Source organism: Gekko japonicus, unplaced genomic scaffold (genome assembly GCF_001447785.1).
Source record: "Gekko japonicus isolate JY-2015 unplaced genomic scaffold, Gekko_japonicus_V1.1 scaffold650, whole genome shotgun sequence".
In the NCBI taxonomy this organism is placed as follows: Eukaryota; Metazoa; Chordata; class Lepidosauria; order Squamata; family Gekkonidae; genus Gekko; species Gekko japonicus.
The window spans coordinates 478,026-499,293 of record NW_015164684.1 but is presented as its reverse complement, the minus strand read 5'-3'; the positions used below and the strand labels follow the sequence as shown (position 1 = coordinate 499,293).

The window sequence follows — 21,268 nt, the reverse complement described above, 5'->3', positions numbered from 1 at the left end:
TTGCAAGGAAGCCATGGTCCTCAGTTTGCAAGACCTGAGCAAGGCTGTTAAATTCGAGTCTGGTAGCCCCTTAGGACCAATAAGAGTTTCTGTGTATAAGCTTTTGAGAGTCAGAGCTCCCTTTGTCAGACATCTGGTCAGACGTCTTGAAAGCTTATACCCAGAAACTCTAAGGTGCTCCTGGACTCAAATCTGTTTTACTGAAGACCAACAAGACTACCCTCTAAAGCATAGTTCTTGTGGGATATCTCAAGTTGGGCAACCACTCCAGTCTGCAGAGCTAGGATAGCAACATTACAAGGAAGCTGCTAGCCAGTGTCTCTGAAGGCCAAATCATGAGACCCACAGAGGAAGGGGGGGGGGATTTGAACCTGGGCATGTTCACAGCAGCAGGGGGGAATGTTTGTCTCTATCCTCTTTGCATCATTTTCATGGTAGAAATAGGGTTGCCAAGTAAAAAAAAACCTCACAGGCGGGGGAGCCTCACCGGGCTCTGGGAGCTCTCTCCAGAAGCGTGCGCGCCAGCACATCGCCAGAAGTGACGCGCGACATCAACCACGTTGAGGGCGTGGCCACAATCGTCGGAGGGAAAACCATAGGTTTTTCCCTCCGACGATCCGGGCCATGCCCCAAACGTGGTCAGTGTGGTTGCATCACCTCTGGTGACGCAGCCACGCTGCGCTTGGGGGGACGGAGTTCCCCCCGGGGCCCGATTCCACGGCGGTGGAATTCGGGCCTCCAAAGCGGGGGTTTACCCGCCACCCGCCCCCACTTGGCAGCCCTAGGTAGAAATCACCACCTGGAGCTTCTATTAACCATAGCAGGGCAAGAACCCATATTGTACTGAGTGTTAGGAGACTGCAACCAAGAAATCAAAAGGAGATTGAGACTGGGAAGGGCAGCCATGAAGGAACTAGAAAAGATCATTAAGTGTAAGGAAGTGTTGCTAGAGGCCAAGATTAAGATAAACCATGCCATAGTATTCCCCCCATATACTATGTATGGATGTGAAAGTTGGGACAGTGAAGAAAGCCGACTTGTAGAAAAGATTCATTTGAAATGTTGTGGTGTTGGAGGAGAGTTTTAGGAATATTGTGGACTGCCAAAAGAGACAAATAAGTGGGTTCTAGGTCAAGTCAAGCCCGAATTCTTCCCAGAAGCAAAAATGACTGAACGGAGGCTATTGTATGTTGGTCACGTCATGAGAAGACAAGATCCACCGGAAAAGACAATAATGGCCCCTGTCACACGGGCAGGAAACTGCAGAGGAGAAGTGTGGCTGTTTGCCCCGGGGCAAACTAACATGCAGTAAAGCGATCAGACCTACTGTGGAGGTTCTGTGGAGGTACTGTGGAGGTTCCATGGCAAGGGAGAGGTGCCGATCACAACACACGCCTGCGCGCAATGAAGAAGCGCGCGGCGCGGCGAACTGGTTTTCTTTTTTTGTGTACACTACGAATGCGCATGCTCCGTTGGGTGCGTGTGCGCATCCACGGAGACGTGGGAAAAAAAAACCCCTTTTCCGCAAGGGGACATGGGCGGGCGCCGGATGCCACCGGAAACGCGATCAGACGCCCGCCCTTGCCCCGCAGTTTCTGGAAACTAGTACCTCCAAGGTACTAGTTTTTTGCTGCGCTTTTTCGGCAGGAAGCCTCAGTTGTGCCACGGAAGCGCTACGCTTCCCAGATGTGCTGGTGAGATCGCGACCGGAAACTCCGCTTGTCTTCCGTATCTCTTGCGTGGCTACTGTTGCGTGTGACCGCAGCCCCTGCTAGGAAAAGTTGAAGGCAGCAGGAAAAGAGGAAGACTTAACATGAGGTGGATGGACTCGATCAAGGAAGCCAAGAGGGCCCTCAGTTTGCAAGACCCGAGGAAGGCTGTTGATGATAGAAAGTTTTGGATGTCATTAATTCCTAGAGTCACTGTACCTCAAAAAAAACACACAACATTATAGCATTGGAAAAGGTGCAGAAAAGGTAAACGGAAATGGTTAAGGGGATGAAACACCTTCCCTGTGAGGAAAGGTTAAAGAGATTAGGGATGATAGCGGTTTACAAAATTATGCATGGGATAGAGAAGGCAGAGAAAGAAGTACTTTCCCCCCCGTTTCTCACAATACAAGAACTCTATGGGTACTCAGTGAAATTAATGAACAGTAGGCTTAGAACAGATTAAAGCAAGTACTCTTCACCCAGAGAGTAATTAACATGTGGAATTCACTGTCGCAGGAAGTGGTGGCAGCTACAAGCATAGCTTCAAGTGGGGATTGGATAAACATAGAGAGCAGAGTTCCATCAGTGGCTATTAGCCATAGATAGAACACTATGTCTGAGGCAGTGATGCTTGGGGGGATATTCTTGGTACTTGGGGAGCCACAATGGAAGGGCTTCCAGGGTTGTGGCCTCGTTGTTGGACATCCTGGTGGCACCTGGATTTTGGCCACTGTATGATAACAGGGTGTTGGACTGGATGGATAATCCAGCAAGGCTTCTTTTATGTTCTTATGAGTACAGACATAAAGTTATACTTAGAAAAGCAACACAATGTGAAGTGAAGCTACCCTCGCACTGTTATTCTCTCTGCAACCTGAAGCTGGGTTGCTGATAATCACACCCCTATGCCCAAGTGCTCCATCCAGCACACCTGGAAACTTCTGGAATCTAAACAGCCTCATGCTACTTAAATGACTCATACTCTGGAGGAGGACACTGCCATTTGTCAGTTGCTACCATACATTTTGTATAGGAACCATCAACTGAATCTCTGCCCAGGCCAAAACCAGACCCTTGACGGATGTCGCCTATCCCAGCTAAGCCATTTGTACAAGCTGTGTCGTCTTTATCGGACAGATATAACATGCTTTATTTGTCGGTGCTTTCCTCCACATGCTCTTCCAAGGTGACAGCAACAAGAAGATTAAACTGAATCTTGTGGTTGAGGGGGGAAGTGCAGCAGCTATACAGGCCCTGTACTCCTTGGACTTTGGGGATCCGGCTGGAAACAGTGAACAGTATTCCTCATGGGCTAGATCAGTGATCGATTATCCCAGAGTCATCAAGCAAAAAGTAAGGCTATGTGTTATTTCTTTGATTAAACCAGCTTCTTTGAAGTGTAGAAAGGATAAATTGGATGTTCTAAGGGGAAGTTGGAGAGCTTTCAACTGGGGTGGGGCGTGGGGGAACGGTGGACTTATGGGCCTGCGTGTTTCAGCTCATCAACCCTGTCTATGTCTTGGCGCTGTTACAACTACTTTCTCTGCAGCCTTTGCCACCCAGATCAGTGACGCCCTTGATTCAGAGGCTGATTGGGCTCCATCCCGAAGGCCCCTTTGGTTCCATCTCGTTTTGTTTACTTGCCCCAGTTAGTTTAGCCCACTTTGGGATTTTCTAAAAATGCTGTTTGTTACTCAGTACTTTACACTGTTGATGTAGGGTTGCCAGGGCCCCACTTCTGGCTCCTGCTAGTGGGCCTGCCCTCAGTCCCCAGACCTGCAGGAGAAATGGTGTCACACAACTTGTGAGTCACATCAGGGTGAAGAACCCAGATGTGACATTAGTGTATCAGGGGATGCTCTGGCTGTCCCTAAAAACTGCATGGTACTTATGTCTTTTTTTCTGGGATGTGACATCATGCAACATGCAACATCATTTCTTCCCCCAGGCCATACCCCTAAAGGTCCTACCAATGTTGGCCAATGGCCTGGCATCTCTATATTGATGGTAAAAGGAACTTAAAGAGACAGAGAGAAGAGATTAGATTTATACCCTGCCCTTCACTCGGAGTCTCAGAGCAGCTCACAATCTCCTTTCCCTTCCTCTCTCTGCAACAGACACCCTGTGAGGTAGGTAGGGCTGAGAGAGCTCTGACAGAACTGCTCTTGAGAGAACAGCTCTGAGAGAACTGTGACTGACCCAGGGTCACACCAGCAGCTGCATGTGGAGGAGTGAGAAATCAAACCCGGTTCTCACTGAGTTCTGGTCACTCTACAGAATACGAGCAACTCAGATCTAAGGCAGTACATGAGGAAATTTCAAGACATCAGGCTGTGCACCCCGCACTGGCAGATTCTGTTAAGTTACAGCTTCACAGAATAACATTATAGTTCCCTGCACAGATTCGCCCCCCTCCCATTTTTTAAATCCCGCCTCCCTTCCAATTTGAATTGGTGGCCCACATGGCTTTAATTAAGCTTTAAGAGCCATTGTGGGACAGTGGTTAAGGGTGCTAAGCTAGAATCTGGGAGACTCCAGGTTCAAATCCCCACTCTGCCATGGAAGCTTGCTGGGTGACCTTGGGCCAGTCACACACTCTCAGCCTAACCTGCTTCACAGGGACAAAGTTTGAGTCTCGTGGCACCTTTAAGACCAACGAAGTTTAATTCTGGGAATAAGCTTCCGTGTGCATTAGACTTTGTTGGTCTTAAAGGTGCCACTAGACTCAGACTTTGCTCTGTTTCTTCAGACCAACACGGCTACCCCCACCTGAATCTACCTCACAGGCCTAGAGAAGAAGAGAATGTTGTAAGCCACTGGGGAGAAAAGAGGGGTATAAATGAAGTAAATAAATAAATAGCTGTCTGCTCCCTCACATCAGCATTCTTCGGGAAATGCTTTTTGTCTAGCTGATGCCAAATATCTCTTATACATCAGCTGGATGTACAGACACAGGCTGAGGACAGACTGGTAGTATGAAGCACGAGGGAGGCAGGGCAAAAAGACCAGGACCAAGTTGTGCCGGGGATTCCCGGCTGCACTGCACCTACTGATGTGGGAGGGAGCATACCAGGGAGGAGGCGCAAGGGAGCATTCACACTGCGTTGGCGTGGCGTGGCTGTAAGCGGCTTTGTTTCACTTCGGCGACATGCGCCTATGCACATAGGCACACCGCAGCAATGTGGCTTGTTTGTGGATTTTAGAGTGCACACTTCTGGGAAGTGGGATCAATGTGCCCGTGTCAGCCAGCTGCCAAAGAACTCTGTGCTGTTTGTAACTACCCTGTATGGAAACCCCCCCCCTCTTTCCCATGACATCTCCATACGCGCATGCTTCCTAGTATTATGATTTGCAGGTTTGCTTGTCTCATGCATTCCTTTCTATGAACGCTAGTACAGCTTTGAAACATGCTTATCTGCAAGGTCACAGGTGCGGGGAAGAGACGGCTTCGCTTAGGCTATAATGAACTAGAGTGTGAGAAGAGCTAATTGTTTATCTTTTAGGAAACCGTTGCTTCTCAGACTATGAGCGCGAATCTGAGAATCCACCCACATGAGCGGGAACCAAGTCTATTAGTTATTGTCGGTTTGAATTTGCTTTACTATCCCCTGCTCTGACCGTCCCAAGTATTCTAAACAGTGAACTTGTTCCAGTTTCATCATGGCTTCAATAAAATAATACTTTGCTACAAACGTGTATTCTATTGCTGGCTCTGGGGGAATTGGACAGCCCTCCATGGTTTGCTACAGCTTTCACCTGGTGTTTTTTTAACGTGGTAGGGAATCATCATAGGACGAGTTGAGTACGGCTGGGGAACGCCTGACAGCTGCGGCTGTGTGAACCGGCCCCTTTAATGTGTTTGTAAAACGTGCCTCTATCCGGCCAAACTGCCAGTCTGAACTCAGCCACAGTCAGTATCTTTCAAACCAAATTTACTGTAATGTGTTTCAAACTGTGGTTTGGTACCAAGGATCTGAAGTCAAGGGGTTTAAAAGGACATAACTTTTTGCCAGATTCTGCCCTAACCCATAAGCAGTTCTGGGCTTTTTAAGCTAACAAGTAAATAATGTTCCAGTCTGAACTATTTAAGCAGAATGTATTTATCACATACAGATCAAACCATTATACGAGTTGGTAAAAGAAGTCCCTTGTGCCTCAGTCAAAAGACACTACTTGAAACAAGCCATTGAAGAGTACATGTCTGAGAGTGATCCCTGCAGATGTCATCCGTGCCAAAATGGTGGCCAGCCGGTCATTGTAGAGACTCAGTGCCTATGTGTCTGCAAGCCAGATACTTTTGGAGTAGCCTGCGAACTGGGAACTCTTGTCAAAGACCAGCCAGGTAAGACATGTCTCTTAAGGTTTTAGGGGTTTGAAAACAGACAGTGAAATATGTTATTCTTACACCCCAGCCCTGAGCAGCTGCAGAAATTTGTATGTTTTTTAAAGGCCCAGTTCCTTTCCCCACATAGTGATATGTTGAAGTAGTTGGAGTAAAGCAGTTTATGCAGTAGTCTGTGTGTGTATATATATATATATATATACAGAGAGAGAGAGAGAGAGAGAGAGAGAGTGTGTGTGTGTGTGTGGTGGTTACTGAATATACTGGGTAGCTGCAGGTGTGCCCCAACAGTTAATGGTTCTCCTTGTCCCCTTCTGATACCAGCAGCAACTGCAGAAATAACTTGCTATTTGGGGGGGGGATGAGGGGAGGGACATGCTTACTTCCGCAAATCTTATTGGTCCTAATATCAAGGGCAAATGTGTGCTTTCCCGTCATTGGTTCTCCTATTCTTTTTCACTCTATCAGGGGTGTCAAACTCACTGGAAATGTGTTATTTAAAGTTTAAAAAAGCTTTAATTGTGTTTGTCTGTGTCTTTTATAAAGTTTATATCTCCACTACCTGGCATAACCTTTTATGACACACATGGCCCGGCCCAACAAGGTCTCATTTATGTCAGATCCGGCCCTCATAACAAATGAGTTGCACACCCCTGCTTCTAGCTGTTGTTCCAGTCAGCATGTCCTGCCCTGTACTACTCCTTGTCTCCTTTTTCTCCACCTGCCTGCTCTTCCATCCCTGTTCCTTAGTCAAAATCCCTGACAGGTGTATTTGAGAAAACTTTATTCAGAACTGCATGGAACAGGAGGAAGCATTCGACCAGTACCCAAAACAAACCAAAGAAGGCGATGCCAAATGCCAGTGGTGCAGGGGTGAAGTGAAAACTTATTGAAATGAAACTTTTTTTTAAAGCCCCTATGCATTCCACACTCAGCTTTGTCAGGGGATATCTAAATATGTTTGCCTTCAACACTTTCCCCACAGCTGATGAACTCACAAATTTTACAAATTTCGAAAGATTGCTGGTTTCATTTCCATTTGCCCCATAATCCTCAAATACTTCCCATTAGCTGAGATCCCTTCCATACTGACTCTTCCAAAGTGTTTATGGATTAGCTGAGAGGGGTGTGTGTGTGGACAATGTGGGGGGGGGGAGAGAAGTGGCTGGGACCATTCTGAAGCTTGGGGACAAGACAGCATTTTAGCTGCCCCTGATGGGTTCCAAATACTTGAAGACCTACCCTCAACTGGGAGAGACTGTCGTTGCCACCTCAGGACTTAAATACCTAGTGGTTGCATTGTGTGCACTGCCTGATCTATTGTAAGATGATCCCTGTCCTCCCCTGGCAATATGCAGGAGTCATTGATGGTGGTTGGAGCTGCTGGTCTTCTTGGAGCTCTTGTGCAGGAGGGAGGAAATCAAGAAGTAGAAGCTGTAATAATCCAAATCCCAGTGGTGGCGGAAGGTCTTGCATTGGAGAAGCGACTGAAAACCGTCAGTGTGAGGATGAGGAGTTGCAGCATTTTCGGTAAAGAGATTGTGTCGAGAGAAAATATAGAATTATAGGGGAGGGGCTGTGACTCGGTGGTAGAGCATCTGCTTGGTGTGCAGAAGGACACAGGTTCAATCCCTGGCATCTCCAGTTCAAAGGACCAGGCAGTAGGTGATGTGAAAGATCTGTTTGAGACCCTGGAGAGCTGCTGCCAATCTGGGCAGGCAATACTGACTTTGATGGACCCATGGTATAAGGTAGCTTCATGTATTCATAGGTCCTGAATTTATGTATTTTAATGTTACTAAACTGTAATCAAAACTTTTAACAATGCATTCTTTTGATATTGCTTCAAAGACCAAAATAGACACTGAACTAAGTACTTGTTTGGAAATGTCATATCCAACTGGATTCTAATAACATTCTTCCCAGACCAGTATATGAAATTTGCATGGTAATTTCATTTAATTAAAACTGAGAAAATTTCACAGTGCCGTAGTGTTGCCAAGTCCATCTTCCACCCCCAGCGGGGGACTTTGGGGGAGTTCCTGGAGGGGGTGGGGCATCCCCAACGTGATGACGTCAAGTTGGGGATGTCTGCCCCACCCGCCCGTGTGCCGGATCTCCAGAAACAGCAGTTCCCTGCACTTAAAGTAGCCGGCAGCTGGCGTTTCCCCTTTAAGAGCAGCTGCGGTTCCCTTTTAAGAACGAAGCTGGCATTTCCCTGCAAGCTTGCGGAGTTCACGCTTGGGAGGAAACACACTTAAAGGGAGAGAGATGGGTGGCTGTAGGTGTTGGGGGACCCCTTGCAAACCGGGGGGGGGGGTTTGGCAACCCTACAATGCCGTGAATAAAAATATTGCAACACAAGAAAAAAAACAACCCAGAAATGTTTCCAACCAAAGTTTGGATCACTGTAACACTCCCCTTTTTTCTCTGAGGTTTGTACTGCAAAGTTGGTTTAGATAACTTACAGTGCAACCCTAAACAGAGCTGCACCCTTCTTAGTCACCTGAAGTCAATGGCCTTAGAAGGGCATAACTCTTTGTAGGACTGCACTGTTGAGGCACTGCATGATGTAGAACATATGGTTCAATAGGGCTGTTTGATTTTATTTCTGTGCTATCTTTATAAGGATTTTTATAAGGATAATCAACAAATAAAATTATGGACAATAATTATACCAAAAATATTCAAAAACTCCAGTTAAATGAGGTGAGGGGAAAAACAGGAAATTATCTGAAGCAGAATCACGTATTGTCAATATACTGATAGGATTATAAACTATTTAAGGGCTGGCCTGCATTGATCATGTATCTGATACAATGGTTGCAGATCTAGGGTCATGGGATCCTACTTTCTGGTTGTATTTATTGGCTGGCCTGCATTGATCATGTATCTGATACAATGGTTGCAGATCTAGGGTCATGGGATCCTACTTTCTGCCGAGTTAAGTTATAATTAGTGATATGGTCCCACCCCTCCTCCATCTCTTTATATGCGGTGCAATGGAGCACCCATAATGGCAGAAGATTCTTAATTTAGGTTTACAATATCTTGGCTCCAGAGCCCATCAATACCAAGATTCATTTCCTGAAATATGATAATGGCTGGTGTGATCCCAAAGGCCTACATAGGGGGTCTTCTTCAAAGCTTTCCTGAACTCGCCAAAGCCGTACAAGAAACTACCGTATTTTCCTGCGTATAAGACTACTTTTTAACTCAGGGAAATCTTCTCAGAAGTGGGGGGTCGTCTTATACGCCGGTACGCCAGAAGCATCAGCACAGCTCTATATTTTAACTGGAAAACTCTATATTTTAACTTGAAAAGTTGGGGGTCGTCTTATACGCCCAGCGTCTTATACGCCGGAAAATACGGTAAACTTAAAGAGGAGAAGCTTGAAATCTCCAGGGCATGGATGAAAGCATTTGACCAGACTGGAGGGGCCTTTTGAATTCTGGCTAAAAAAAGAATCCAGTATGTGCAGAGTATCTCTCTGTTTATTGTTAGATGAACTGCAGCAGGAGTCATAGCTCTAAGATGAAGGACGAGGGTTTCCAAGTCAGACAGTACAGGACTTCTAGGCACTGTATCTCATTTTAGAAACTTAGCACAGTACTTTGTTTCCAAAAAAGTAATATATAAACTAATACATTATATTCCTAGTAAATCATTTGTTTGTTCAGAGAGCCACTTAGATAATGGCATGGGACTGCAAGAGTCCATACCCCGCTTCCTAAAATTGTCTGCTGCCATTTGCGTAGAATCTGCTAATACATTGCTTCTAGGATTAGCAATGGAGGAAAGATTAGATTATACCATTCAGGGCATAGATCTTCAGCACGGGTTATCACTCCCCCCCCCTCCCATAAAACTATATTGTATGGGTTCAGGCCTTTTGTTTTGTTTCGATTCTCCACTTTTATAAATAAATTTTGGGCTGTATCCCACCAAAACCTTCTGCTGATGGAAGGATTTCCATCAGTGGAGCATTGACTACTCTGCCCCCCCTTCCTGTTTCAGCCCCAAATCCCACTTACTCCTCGGGGTGTCAGAGGATCCCCTGGAACAGTGTGGGAGACAAGTCAAAGGTCTGCTGCAGGAGGGGGAAGTCAGCCAAAATCGCCCCCTTTCCTCTCTGTAGACATTTCTGATTTCTGAATTAGCTTCTGAAACTACTGCAAGGCTGGGGGCAACATCTCTGAGCAGGGACTGAGATTAAATTCACTTTCCCCAAGTCCCCTCCAGTAATAGGCCTGGGAGGATCAGATGCAGCAACATTTATGAAGATATGTGTTATAAACCTGTGTTGGAGACTCCTGGGAACTCCATGTAAGAACAAGCTTTAAGTAAAATAAAAATTTGTTATAAAATTTTTAATTCTTCATAAAGCACGTGATAGAAATGTAATGGCCTTGGGGAACAAATGTCCATGAGAAGAGAGGCACTGTGGAATGAAGGGTGATAAATCTCTTGAATACTACAGAAAAAATTAATGATGGTCTTTTAAAACATTTTGCTGTATAGTTCAATAGAACCCCACTGCTTCGATATGTCTGGGCTTGGTACAGAATCCTGCCCGCCGCCTCCTCCCTTGGAAAATGGGTATGTTCAGGTAGGTGAAACAGAAAATAATGTTCCCCTAAGTCTCACCTATATGTACGACTTGGTTTACTCCACGAATACTAACAGTATACTATTAGTATTTACTTAGTAATACAGTTTTTGTATGACATTGGCTTTGGCTTATCTTGAAAGAAAACTCATCCTTTATTCTTCCTTGTGATTCAGATTGTATCCTCCAAAAATACAAACCCAAAGCCGCTGATAAAAAAGATCACCAAATCAAAAAACCATGTTTTAAAAAAAATCCATGGATTTCATATAACATGTAAACATAATACAAAGTCTGAGCTCAGGAATTCAAGACCCTTGTGTCAGTAACATAACCTTGCAAATTAAGGAAAGAAGAAAGAATTGCTTGATTTGCTTTGTAACTCCAGTGAAAAGACTTTGGGGTAGTACACATGGGGGGATCGTTTCCATTAATTGATTCCCAAGTTTTCTTTTCCCCCTCTTTTTTTTTTTTAGGATACAGATTCATCTTATCCTGTAGGTAAAAGCATCATCTACACATGCAATGATGGATATGCAATTGTAGGAAATTCTGTTGCTACATGTGGTGAAGGCTTCCAATGGATCATTGGACAAATGGAATGCCAGAGTATGTTTTCCAATACATCTGGCTGTTGAGTACAACCTGCCATTTATCAGGAAAAGATGCACCTGTTGTAATTTCTGTCTGTCATGTATTTATTTATTTACTTCATTTTGCCTTTCTTCCCAGAGGGGACCAAATGCAGCTTACAGCTTTCTCATTTGCACCATTTTATCCTCAAAACAACCCTGTGAGGTTGGTTAGGCTAAGAGTGTATGAATGGTACCAAGGATGTGTATGATTGGCACAAAGAATGTATGATTGGCACAATGCATCAGGTGCAGGAGCCCTTGTGTAACAAAAATACAGAAACATAGATACATAGATTCGTAGAATGTTAGAGTTGGAAGGGACCTTGCAGGTCATCTAGTCCAACCCCCTGCACTCTGCAGGAGCATAGCTGAAAGATAGCCCTACATACCTACAACATACCTACAACCCGAAAGATGGTCATCCAGCCTTCGCTTGAAAACGTCCAGCGAAGGATCATCCACCACCTCCTGAGGCAATCTGTTCCACTGCTCAACCACTTTTACAGTTAGGAAGTTTCTCCTGATATTTAGCCGGTAACGACTCCCTTGTAATTTCCACCCATTAGATCTAATCTTGCAATCCGGAGCAAGACTATTATGGAAAGGGGGTGTGATTCTACTGTCCCTGCTCTCAAGGGCTACTGATATCAATTACTCTAGTCATAATCAGGATGATTCATCTATAGCCTTTGGTAGGTGAGGGACAAACCCAGCCCTTGACACAGAAAAACATAAACCATCCAAAAGGTAGAGAAAATAGCTACTTATATATGAATAGAAAACTCACTTTTTTGCTTGCTTCTCTTTTTTATTTTTTTAGAAACGGCTTGTATATTACCTGTGTTAGAAGGAGGAATGAGAAGAGACCCGGCGAAACGTTGGTATGAAATTGGTGAGAAAGTGAGACTGTCATGCCCAGGTGGCATGCAGCTGGAGGGGCAAAGTCATCTCTTGTGCCAGCCTAGCCTGAAGTGGTCTCCTGACATCGACAATATCCGGTGCAGGAGAAGAGGTAGGTTCTGTTATGTTTCTTTCATGCGAATAAAGATTCTTTGATCTTCCTGCAGGTACTAGCCATTCATTTATTATGCTCTTACTTGGCAGTTCCTTCACAGCCGATTCTGTAGGATTCCAGAGCTATGAATGACCATGAACTGTCTCACGAACCTTTGTTCGTGGCAAATAATGGCTGGTTCATGGTTCACGAACTGCAGCCTGGCCACGAACCTCTATGAACATTTAGGGCCGTTCGTGGGGAGCAAAAAGCAGGGGTCTAAACACCTGCTTTCTCCTCCCTGCAAAAGCCACCAAAACAGCCAAGTAGCCAGGAAACAGATTGGATACAGCTGAGCTGTGGGGCAGCCTGCTGTTTTGGGCACAAATGTCACGAACCCGGTTTGGTCCATATGCAAAACCCGACTAGGTTCATGGTTCAGTTCATGGTTTGCCCTCAAACCACCAGTCAATCAGCATTTTTGTGCCTCCTGCCCATCCCTATCCAGAGCAGCTTATACCAACCTTTTTAGTCCTGCAGGCACTTTTGGAATCCCGACATGGCATGGTACAGCCACAAAATGGCTGGCACAAAACAGCTGCTACAGGAGGCAGAGCCAGCCACCAAATGGCTCCATGGTGGCTTACCTTCATTCACACAATGAAGATCCTTGTACTGTGATGGCACCTGCTGCCAAGGCAATGTTTTTTTAAAAAAACTGCACAGCCAATCAAATCTCCAACGGCTGATCAGAAGCTTCAGATCTGGATGCTGTGTCTCCTGGGATAGTCCCCTCTACCTCCCCCTCAACTTGGGTCTTTTCAAGTCACACAGCATTGAACAGGAATAGCTGGGAGGACCAGGAAATGCCGCAGAAAGGATCAATTCTGCTAATACCATTTCCCCCCCTGCTATTTAAAATTCCATGTGCTATTTTATTAATCGCTATTTATACAATATCCTGTCAATCTCTTTATAATAGTTATATATATTAATGCCTGTATTTATATTCCTACAGCTTAATAAAGTTTCAATAGAAATATATATTTTTTACAAAGACTCAGTCCAATAATTTGTCAATGTTCGGCCAGTATCTCTTTCCCCCTCCCTCCCTCCCTCCCTCCATCTATTTGCTTTCTTTCCACCTTTTTTCCGTTTTCTCTTTCTCCCTCCCTCCCTTCCTCCCTCTCTTCCTTCCTTTCTCTCTCTCTTCCTGCCTTCCTCCTCCCTCCCACATCTATTTCCTTTCTTTGTTTCTCTCCCTTTCTTTCCACCTGTTACATTGTTTCTTTCCATTTCTCTCTTTCTTAAATATCATTATAAATATCTGTTTTTACCCCTTTTGTTTTTATTTTTGGCAGTCTCATTTAATGTTAATAAATAGCAAAATTGCATATTTTCCAATAAAAACGTGTGTAATTGTTCATATCTTACAGCTCTCAAATATCTGACATTTATTCTATGTGGCTCTTACATTAAAAGTTTGGTCACCCATGGAGTACAGCATGGCCATTAAGTGAGCCGGCTGAAACTAAACCCAGCGACTTACCTGAGGGACCGCCTTTCCCCATACATACCCCAGAGAGCACTATGGTTGGGAGCTCAACATCGATTAGTGATCCCAGACCCCAGGGAGGCCAGGCTTGCGGCGACCAGGGCCAGGGCCTTTTCAGTGATGGCTCCTACCTGGTGGAATGAGCTCCCAGAGGAGATCAGGGCCCTGTGGGACCTCTCACAGTTCCGCAGGGCCTGCAAGACGGAGCTTTTCCGCCAGCCTTTCAACTAGGAGCCACCACTACCACCACCAACAACTATTTTGTGGTAATAACTGGGTAATGGGATGGCCCATTATAAAGATCTTGCCACAGTATCGCAATGGATTGGTACCGCTGAATCGGGCTCTTGGGTAATATCTATAGGTCACCATCTTGATTCGATTTGAATGATGAACATCACTGAGCACTTTATTATTGTTAATTATGATTGTTTTTATTCTGTTTTTAATGTTTTATATTGGCACATGGTTGCCCTTGTTTGTGAGCTGCCCTGAGCCCATTCACGGGGAGGGTGGGATAGAAATGCAATAATAAATAAATAAGTGAAGGAGCTTCAACGTGTGAACAAAAAACAGAGTCAAAAGAACTTTTCATAGGATAGAAGGAGGAACTGTGATCAAGGAGGGCATTTCATCTCATGGGATGACATCTGGTAAACTTCCATTCTGTGTGTTGCTGATTTGGACTGGTAGGTATAAATATAATCTTGACTGCATACATCAGATAGCAGAATTAAGCCAGAAGAAATAGGATTCAATGAGAAGCAGAGCTTTTTGAATAAGTGGCATTCGGTGCTGTTAGAACCGTGGATTGATTTGCCCCAGTCCAGCTTCAAATGAAGCCTGAGGCCGGATTGGCTGACTGATGGAACAGCCATCCAATGGAAAGGCAGATTCACCTCGTGCTGCGCCTTTTGCCACTTGCTGCTAACCCAGCCACCCACCCTCAATATCACAGGGCTAGCTAGTCACCATTTGGGGCCATGCAGGAATTTGGGGGGCCTTCTCCTGGACTGGCACTTGGGCATGGCCCTTTTTCTCCTGCTTCATGATGTTCAGGCTGGGGGTAATAATATAAAAACCTGAGGATTAATTAGGCCTGGTCTCTAACTGTGTAGGCCATAACTACTGGCCACAGCTCTCTACGATCTCAAGTAGAGGTCTTTCACATCACCTACTCCCTGATCCTTTTAACTGGTGATGTTGGAGATGGAACCAGCATGCAAAGCAGCTTCTCTGCCCCGGAGCCATGGCCTGCACCCCTTTAGTACTGCTGGCCGTTGAATTCAGCTGAAGGTCCCAGATGCTGACCATTATGCTCCATGTGAGGGAGAAAGGTCATCAAAGTACCTGACTAGGGACATAAGAAGAGTCCTGCTGGATCAGACCAGTGGTCCATCTAGTCCAGCATCCTGTCTCACACAATGGCCAACCAGTTCCTCTGGACGGCCAACAACAGGGCATGGTTTTATGCTAATTCGGCACATTCTGCTGTCTTTTGTAAGCCGCCCAGAGCCTGTTTACAGGGGCTTGTTTATATGCCGAGGCCTTCCCCTCATGTCTCCTCTTGGCACTGGTATTCAGAGATTGGCTGCCTCTGAACATAACAGTTTCCTTTGTCACCACAGCTAGTAGCAGCTGATAGACCTAGCCTCCATGAATCTGTCTAATACCCTTTTACAGCTGTCTGTGTCTGTGTCCTAATACTGTGGGGAAGAGGAGATAAAAGTGAGATGCACAAAAAAGCTGTATGTCTTAAAAACATAAATTTAAAATGGATATGCTCGATTAATGGTTTCTGTGAGAGGTTCTAAACTAAACATAAACATAATTGGCCTCACTCCAGCAGGACACAGTGAAAGGAATCAATAGATTCCGTCGTGCCTCGCTGCAAACAGCCTTCCTTTTCCAGGGGAGTATAAAGAGACAGACAGAAAATTAATTTTGGGCAAAATCAAAATCCCTCCCATGTTTCAGGGGGGACTATTCAGGCCCAGGAGTTGATTTAAAGGCAATAAAGATGCCAGGCATCAAAGTTTGATGAGGCTGTCAAGCATCGGAAGAGCTATGCTGTACATTTATCTCTCGCTTTTGTTTCATCGCCCATATTTTGATTTTTTTCCCCTGCCCCCAAAGTGTACAAGGGATGTTCTGGGGAAAAGGCAACTTTCAAACCCTCCCAAATCAGAAATCCAGTTAACGAGGGTGATTTAAGGGCTGTCAGGCACACAGCTTCACTACATCCAATGCCTCCCCCAACATAAGAATGCCAGAAAAGTGCTGCCGAATGAGACTAAAGTAAAAAACAGCAGAAAAATGCCATAGGAAGACCACCAAAGATTAAATGCACTTGAAATGTCTGAGTATAGGATCTATTAAGTAAGTGTTTAAATGACAAATAAACATCTATAATGAGTTGGTGGTCCACAACCCAAAACAAATACAGTGCTTCCAAATATAATCATATGTGCTCATGGTGTATCATACTTCAACACAGAGATGCGGATAAACATAACAGTAATTGCGCTCACAGGCGCTGATAACAAGGTATGCACATAAATCCAACCAGTGGATTCTCCTTGCTTAAATGCAATGAAAGTGTCCAAAGACCTCCTGCAGTCATAAATCAAGCAGAGGATGACCAGTGAAAAATCTCCTGAAGCCGAATAACACCTTTCCTAGGTATATAGACGTTTCAGTTTCTCGTCTTCTGGATAAGCGGCTGTATAATGGAACCCAAAGAGAATTACATAGACAGCCAGCTATTTTAGCTATATTGAATCCCAGGGTTGTCACCAACAATAGCATGAAGCCGAATAACACCTTTCCTAGGTATATAGACGTTTCAGTTTCTCGCCTTCTGGATAAGCAGCTGTATAATGGAACTCAATTTCAAAGAGAATTACATAGACAACCAGCTATTTTAGCTATATCGAATCCCAGGGTTGTCACCAACAGTAGCAGCACCATCCCACATAAAAGTACTAAAGGTCTATCCAGGGCAGCAGTCTGTTTCTCCCAGTTGCCAACTGATGCCTCTGGGAGAATCACAAGCACAGAAGAAAGACAGAAGCTTCCTACCCTTTACTGCTGTTTTCAGAGATGTGGTGCCTTGGAACCTGAAGGTTTCATTTTTGCCATCACCACTAAAAGTCTGCTGATAGACCTACAGTGCGGTATTAAGCAACATTGCACTCTTCCAAGCCCCATTGACTTCGGTAGATTTTGAAGGTTGTAAATCTGTTTTGCCCTGACCTGGATGGCCCAGGTCTGCCTGCAGTCAGTCAGGTCTCAGAAGCTAAGCTGGGTCTGCCCTGTTCACTGTTTGGATGGGAGACCATCAAGGAAGTCCAGGGTTGCTAGGCAGAGGCAGGCCATGGCAAACCACCTCTGAATGTCTTTTGCCTTGAAAACACGACGGGGTCACCATAGGTCAGATGTGATTTGACAGCATTTCCCACCACTAAATCTGAATCTGAAGAAGTGAGCAGTGACTCATGGAAGCTCATACCCTGCCACAAATTTTGTTAGTCTTTAAGGTGTACTGGACTCTTGCTCTTTTCTACCACCACCAAATCTGTTTAGGACTGCACTGCTGTTCTCCATGAATGTATCTAGTCTCCTCTTAAAAGCTTTTTAAATGAATAGTGCAACATATGTGAAGGGTGCCCATGGGGCCTTCCATCTAGGCACCGACCAGACCATGACTTGCTTTGTTTCAGCAAAGTTGCTACATCATGTGCCTTCAGAGTATGGCCTGGGACCTGTTGTTTAAAATATCCTTTCCCAAAACGTTGTCCGTTTTATTATTATTTATTTAATTCATGTACACCCTGCCTTTCTCCCCAGTGGGGACCCAGACAACCTTACATAATTCTCCTTTCCTCCATTTTATCCTCACAACAGCCTTGTAAGGTAGGTTAGGCAGAGAGTGTGTGACTGGCCCAAGGTCACCCAGCAAGCTTCCATGGCAGAGCAGGGATTCGAACCTGGACTGCCCAGATCCTAGTCGGACACTTTAGCCACTACACCACACTGGGTGTTGTTGATTCTTCAGAGTGCAGAGCCTCAGGCTTTCTGGTATTGCTGCTTTTTTAAAAAGCCAGATGTTGTTTCCAGGGAATGAGCAGTCTAAAATCGTAGGAGGACTACTTTGCAAAGTACATGTTTCTGAAGTGTAAAGTGGGTAGTACAGTTTGTCATTTTTATGTCATGGTTTATCAGTTTCGTGTTGCTTTCTGCGTCACCCCCTGAATAGCAATAGAAGACTCCTCAGAAATGTCAGCCGCAGGTTTCCACGTTGCTTCCCAGACTAGTCTCAGCCCCAGCCCCGGTTTAATTTCTGTGGCTCAGAAATCAAGTACTACTTTGGTCCATGATGAACACTGGTGGAAAGTGACATGAATAACAGCCCCCACAAGACAATTCCGGCAGGCGTAGCGGGCAGAATGCTGCCTTTGCGTTTCCATCCCATTCTAGATTTTCTGCTCCTTCTTTCACTCCAGTGCCCAGCGTGAACCAGCCGAGCCTGAGTCCCAGAGAACCAGTGGAGCCTGAATGCCAACCATGGGAGAAAGTTCAGCAGACAAGCTGTGTGTGCAAGTTCCCCAGGGAGTGTGGGTGAGTCGCCTCATCAGTCTGCAATAGCTCACTCATCTTTATCCAAGACAAAATTAAATTTCCAAGGACATGAGCCCGAGACAGATTAAAGTGCTTCGGAGGAATCTTTGAGTTTCATTTATATTATGGCTCACTCAGTTCCCCTGACTTAGGTTCATCATTCCACCTGGCTTGGCAGAGCTGTCATTAGGTCTTAGTAGAGATGGAAGGTGAATGGAGAGCTTCAGCTTTGCTTGATCTGTGAAATGTGGAGAGAGAAAATGTATTCTGGAGATTTAGAAGCCTGGCGGCGACTCCCCCTCAGCATCTTAAGGCTTCAAACGCAAAGGAGCTTGTGAAATAAAGTGGAGGGCTTCTCAGAACCAATAGTTTGTGTGGCGGAATGGGCCAACTCAGGCCTGCAGGCCCTGTTCCACTCTGCCCTCCAAGGATTTCCCCAACACCTGGAGAGGCTTTTCTTTCTCTCTTGGGTAACCACTGCCACCACCTGGCCTTTGTAAGGAATTACCCACTGGCAGGGTCAGGACGCCCAGCTTCCCTTCCAAGTCCTGAGGCCTTGCCTCTGTGTCTCCTGCTGCCCAGCGTCTGGTCACCACAGGGACTGTTTACTGCCTTGTGTGCCCCTGGCCAACTGCCTGCCTTCCCCTGGCTCTTCTTTTAAAATGCCTTGTCCAAGACAGTGGAGATTTATGTGGTACAGAGAACCACTACCAGCATCAAAAATTATAAAGTATTTATTAATGACAAAATGTTCACAGGCATACTTTTACAGCACCAGACTGAGCAAGGGATTCAAAAGAAATGGGTAAAATGCAATTCCTCTGTCCCTCACTTTATACATGCACTATCAGATGTTAAAGTATAGGACAGGCTTAGAATGTTAGTGATCTCTGCAGAGTCACCAGTACCTTGCAGCTTCCTCCGACTGTCCAGGCCAGCACATGGTAACGGTCACCTCCTTCAGACCTCAGTTAAAAGTTATGTCTGCTCTGATGGACTCATCAGCAAAGAGACCTTCTTCTTTGCTCCCCTGAGTTTTATCACCTCTCCTTTCCCCACCCACTGACCAGGTCAGGCCAGGTCAGAGAAGCTTTTCCTGGAGATTCTTCCTGGATGCTTTCTACTCTAAAGTCCTCCAAAACTCTGTTCCCTGCTTGGAGAAGGAGGGGGGAAACTGGTCCATCCAATTGTCTCTAGCTAGACCTGTTAGCATTTGTGTGAAGGTAGGCTGAGGTAAGTCTGGAAAGCAATTGAACTGACTTTCCCCCTTCCTGCCTGTTCTCTGGCCAGAGAAGGGGAGAAAAAACTTTTAAAACGCCGAGTGAAGGTTTTGCTCATTTCAAACCTCCAAAGGGGAGAAAAGTGCATTTCTTCACAGTTTGGTACCTTGTTTGTGTAGCCTAAAATGGCCAGCTTAGGCTGAGCTCCTCAGAACTTGGAAGCTAAGCATGTATCGCCATTGTTAGTTTTTGAATGGGGGATCACCAAGGAAGACTGGGGTTGCTGCCCAGAGGAAAACTATGGCAAGCCACCTCTGCTTGTCTCTTGCATGGGATGCCCCATAGATAGGGTTGCCATAAGTCAGTTCTTCTTCTTCTTCTTGTGAAGCATTTTGGAGAATCTGCCTGGGGACAATGACAAGCTACTCGAGATGGGTTTCCCAGCCCAAGCAATATTTGCCTGCCTTTCCTTTGTTCTTCCGAGTTTATTCACAGCACAATACTAAGCAGTCCCTTTCTAAGTCCACTGAAATCAGCGAGCTTAGAAGGATGTAACTCTGCTCAGGACTGCATTGTCAGCGGCTTAAGAATACACCACAGGCTGAAACAGAGCGAGCAAATGAATGACACAGCAAAGGTCAGGCACGATGTTTTTGACTGTTGGAAGGAACCAAGTTGCTTGAAGCTGCGGAAATAGGGATGGCCCTTGCAGAGGTTGCCCAACACCTGGCTGGCCAGAGACATTGGGCTGCATTTGGCTGAGAGCCAAACTAGACATTATGGTGTCCAAGAGTTCGACCTGTGGGCACTGGGCAGCGGTCATTTTACAGAAGAATAAGATCACTTCAAAAGGTGCTGTGAGGGAACCAGGTGATTTTGTTCCTTCCCACACCTTACCCCCCATGACTGTTTTAGTACTTGAAAGTGTGTGTGTGTGTGTGTGTGTGTGTGTGTGTGTGTGTGTAACTAAGTTGCCTGGTCTCCCTGCGCTGCATGGCTTTTTTTTAACAGTTTATTTTCATTTTTTTCAACATAGCATAACATAACATCATATAATCCCTCCATAACATCACATTCCTCTCTTATCTTTGACATTTTCTGTTTTTCCCTGTCCTTCATTAGTCCCATTTCAATTCAATTTAGTCTTCATCCAGTCTTATACACAATCATCAAACTTTTATTACATTATCTTTCATTTTTTAACTAGCCTCGTTTCAATTCTATTCTATCTTTCTCATCTTTAGCCAGTCATAGATTGGTTTCCATCTATCCCAGAAGCACTCTTGAGATTTATTTTGTAATCCATTGTTTAATTTATCCATTTCTGCTACTTCCAGGATTTTATGTTTAAGTTCCTTTATAGACGGTGTACCTTTCATTTTCCAGCGCTTTGCTATTAATATTCTAGCTGCTGTTAAGATATAACAAATTATACGGTTACAAGAGGGGGACCCGCGATACTCGCGGGGGGGAGAAGAGCCCCGTCTCCTCCACCCCCCCACCCCTCGATCTCTCCGAGGCGGCGGCGGCAGCGGCGAGGCCGGTGTCCGCCCCCCGCAGGCCGGTCTTCCCCCCGCCCC

The 21,268-nt window shown here is 45.4% G+C and overlaps 1 protein-coding gene across 1 annotated transcript in view; it reads left to right on the top strand.

Moving 5' to 3' along the window:
- C7 (complement component 7) overlaps nucleotides 1-21,268 on the top strand; it is a 49,547-nt gene that overhangs the window by 24,270 nt on the left and 4,009 nt on the right. The window contains exons 10-16 of the mRNA XM_015409328.1: nucleotides 2,899-3,065; nucleotides 5,826-6,054; nucleotides 7,413-7,584; nucleotides 10,577-10,664; nucleotides 11,141-11,273; nucleotides 12,120-12,311; nucleotides 18,354-18,468. Of these exons, the coding sequence (XP_015264814.1) occupies nucleotides 2,899-3,065; nucleotides 5,826-6,054; nucleotides 7,413-7,584; nucleotides 10,577-10,664; nucleotides 11,141-11,273; nucleotides 12,120-12,311; nucleotides 18,354-18,468 (1,096 nt within the window). The remainder of the gene's footprint in view (nucleotides 1-2,898; nucleotides 3,066-5,825; nucleotides 6,055-7,412; nucleotides 7,585-10,576; nucleotides 10,665-11,140; nucleotides 11,274-12,119; nucleotides 12,312-18,353; nucleotides 18,469-21,268) is intronic.